Source organism: Triticum dicoccoides, chromosome 3B (assembly GCF_002162155.2).
Source record: "Triticum dicoccoides isolate Atlit2015 ecotype Zavitan chromosome 3B, WEW_v2.0, whole genome shotgun sequence".
Classification (NCBI taxonomy): domain Eukaryota; kingdom Viridiplantae; phylum Streptophyta; class Magnoliopsida; order Poales; family Poaceae; genus Triticum; species Triticum dicoccoides.
In genome coordinates this window covers 790326112-790329080 of record NC_041385.1, presented here as the reverse complement: position 1 = coordinate 790329080, position 2969 = coordinate 790326112, and the positions used below count along the sequence as shown (strand labels likewise).

At 48.5% G+C, this 2969-nt stretch overlaps 1 protein-coding gene across 1 annotated transcript; it reads left to right on the top strand.

Moving 5' to 3' along the window:
* Window positions 1-1096: 1096 nt before the first annotated feature.
* Window positions 1097-2644, top strand: LOC119278505. The gene has a single exon (XM_037559847.1). It carries the CDS (start codon window positions 1200-1202, stop codon window positions 2349-2351), a length of 1152 nt encoding a protein of 383 aa, XP_037415744.1. The 5' UTR covers window positions 1097-1199; the 3' UTR covers window positions 2352-2644.
* Window positions 2645-2969: the final 325 nt, after the last annotated feature.

Here is a 2969-nt window from a genome sequence, read left to right as displayed (position 1 = left end):
GATAGAGAGCGAGCGCGACAGATAACGTGGGTGAACATCATCTGGTTATTGGTGTCTCTAAAAGGGGAGAAAAGAATTTGCACTTCTAGCATAAAAAAAATTCAAAGTTGTATTTGAAGTTTAGAGTATGCAGATAACGTGTTTCTTTTTGCATTCATGTTTGTATTTGAATTCGATGATGGACGACATATATGGGGCTTTGTATGAGGAAACCTTCTAGCTGAAAAGATCTACTATGCAAATTAATATGTTCTTTTTTGTACCACTATGCCTGTTTCCCCTATTTCAAATATATATAATGTACCATTTTACAAATTCCAAGCAAACATTTAATCCGTCGGATGAGAAATGTAAAGGGCAATCCTTGTGGCTGCGCATCTACATTGGCGTGCCCCGTGGGCCCCTCGACTATGCCATACATAGGTCAATGCAGATGCATCGTGTAGGTTTGCTGGGGCGAAGCATCCGGATCTCCTCCTCGTGCTTGTATGTCAACAATGATTGTGTTGAGTGATGGTTCTTGTTCTACTACTAAACTCGGAGCTTCCTTTTCGTTTTATGTCACATTTCATCGGCGGTTTGGTGCCACTTCTATGGTTTCTTTGCATTGTTGGCTATAGATATAATAAAGTGTCATTGAGGGCGGTGGAGGCGCCACGGCGATAAATCTGTGGCATCAAAGAGGTGATTGTCATAGATTTTACATGATTTTTGATTTTATTTTTATATAGATACATCACATGTGTATATATGATGGATTAGCAAAACAATAGTTGTGGGCCAGCTGACCCCACAAATATAACGTTGATTCGCCATCATCGAGGGGCAATGGCGATAAGGTTGTGCTGGTGTCAACATTTGTCACTTGTTATGACGTGCGTCCGACTTCAGACTAACCTTGCTATTGCGCCCGGACAGTAGTTCCCGTCGGGTTTCCTTATTAACCGGAGAACTCTCTTCTAATAATACTCCTATATAACAAATGAAACTTCCCCCTTGGTTTTTAGGCAAGAAAAACGGGATTTTGTTATGAATAATACGTATATCAAGTTATGTACTATTTGGGTTCTGGTGGACCGCTGCCTGTTCAGGGGTTCAGGGCAACCTTTGGCTCACTTCATTTGAGAATCCCCGTCCACCACCGGCGCACTTGCCACCGGAATTCCCCACCGCCGCCGCTGCCCCGCCGTCGCGGCGTCATGCTCCACCTCCGGAACCGCATACTCCCCCACCTCCTCTCAGCCACGCCCTCTCCTTCTACATCCCCACTCCTCTCTCTCCACCGCCTCCTCTCCGCCGTTTCCCCGAACCCTAGCTTCGCCGTCGGCGACTACCTCGTCGACACCTGCGGCCTCACCCGTGCCCAGGCACTCAAGGTCTCCGCCACGCTCTCCCACCTCAAGTCCCCCGCCAAGCCCGACGCGGTCCTCGCCTTCCTCGCCGGCCTCGGCCTCTCCGGCGCTGATGTCGCGGCCGTCGTCGCCAGGGACCCGAAGATCCTCTGCGCCGCCGTGGAGAAAACGCTGTCCCCCGTCCTCGCTGGGCTCACCGGCCTCGGCCTGTCACAAGCTGAGATTGCGCGCCTCGTCTCGTTCGCCCCCGCCCACTTCCGCCTCAGATCCGTCGTCTCCAAGATAGAGTACTACCTGCCGCTCTGCGGCTCCATCGAAAACCTGCTCCAGCCGCTCAAGCAAGGCTCCTCCATCCTCGGCTCTGACCTCGAGAGGGTGGTCAAGCCCAATGTCAATCTCCTAGCAGAGTGCGGGCTGGGTGCTTGTGATATTGCCAAGCTCTTCATCCGTGTGCCGAGGATACTTTATGCCAAACCAGCGCGTGTCCTGGAGATGGTTGCGTGCGCCGAAGGTATAGGTGTGCCCCGTGGCTCCGGAATGTTCAGGCGCGCTCTGCAGTCTGTTGCATTCCTCAGCAAGGAGAAGATCGCCACCAGAATGGACTACTTGAAGAAGACGGTTAGGTGGTCGGATGCGGAGGTTGGCATTGCTGTGTCCAAGGGTCCATCTGTGCTCGTGACGTCAAAGGACATGCTGAAGCGCAGGTCTGAATTCCTTATCTCTGAGGTGGGGTTGGAGCCGGCGTACATTGCCCGCCGCCCATCATTGCTCAATTATAGCTTGGAGGGCCGGCTCAGGCCCTGGTACTATGTTATGAAGTTTCTTACGGAAAACAGATTGCTCAAGCGTGCCATGTGCTACTATACATTTGTCAAGGCCACCGAGATGGAATTCTTGGACAAGTTCATATGCCCTTACAAGGAAGCTGCACCACACCTTGCTGAAGACTATGCAGCTGCTTGCAAAGGGGAAGTGCCAACTAGATTCAGGTTTACATGAACCAAGAATGGTCTATGAATTTGGTAAACTCTGTACGGTGCAACAAAGTTTTCATTGTGTGGTAAGCTGGTAATTCCTATTTCGGTGTACTTTGCCTAATTGGATGTTGGTCTTCCACTCTGTTAGACGCGGTCATGGTCGTTGCTAGCTGTTGGTAAACTGATGATTTGAATCCTGAATCTTAGTGTATCATCTGGTAGAGAAGAAATCATGGCTTGTTGCCTTGTTATGAACTTGTTCATCCTGGTGCTGTTATTTAACACATATATTGAAACTAGGAAAGTGTGAGAACAGGCCATTCTCCAATGCATTAAAAATTCTGTGCTGGCTTACATTGCTTATCGCCTGGCAATGCTTCATTATAGCCTGGAGGGCTGGTTGAAATCCCAGTTTTGTGTTGTAAAGGTTCTTAATGAAATTAAAATTCTAAAATCTTTACTGCACCACAAAGATTTTGGTTGGCGCAGTAAGCTGGCAAACTTTGTTTCAGTGTGGTTGCCTAACTAGATGTTCTTCTTTGCTGCAGTATATGTTTGTTGCTATCGCTTGATGAAGCTAATAATTAGATTCATGAGTACTAATATGTCCATGTCACCATAAATTTCCTTTGAACGACAG

Coding starts and splice junctions, on each gene's coding strand:
- LOC119278505 (XM_037559847.1), top strand. CDS start 1,200: ATGCTCCACCTCCGGAACCGCATACTCCCCCACCTCCTCTCAGCCACG.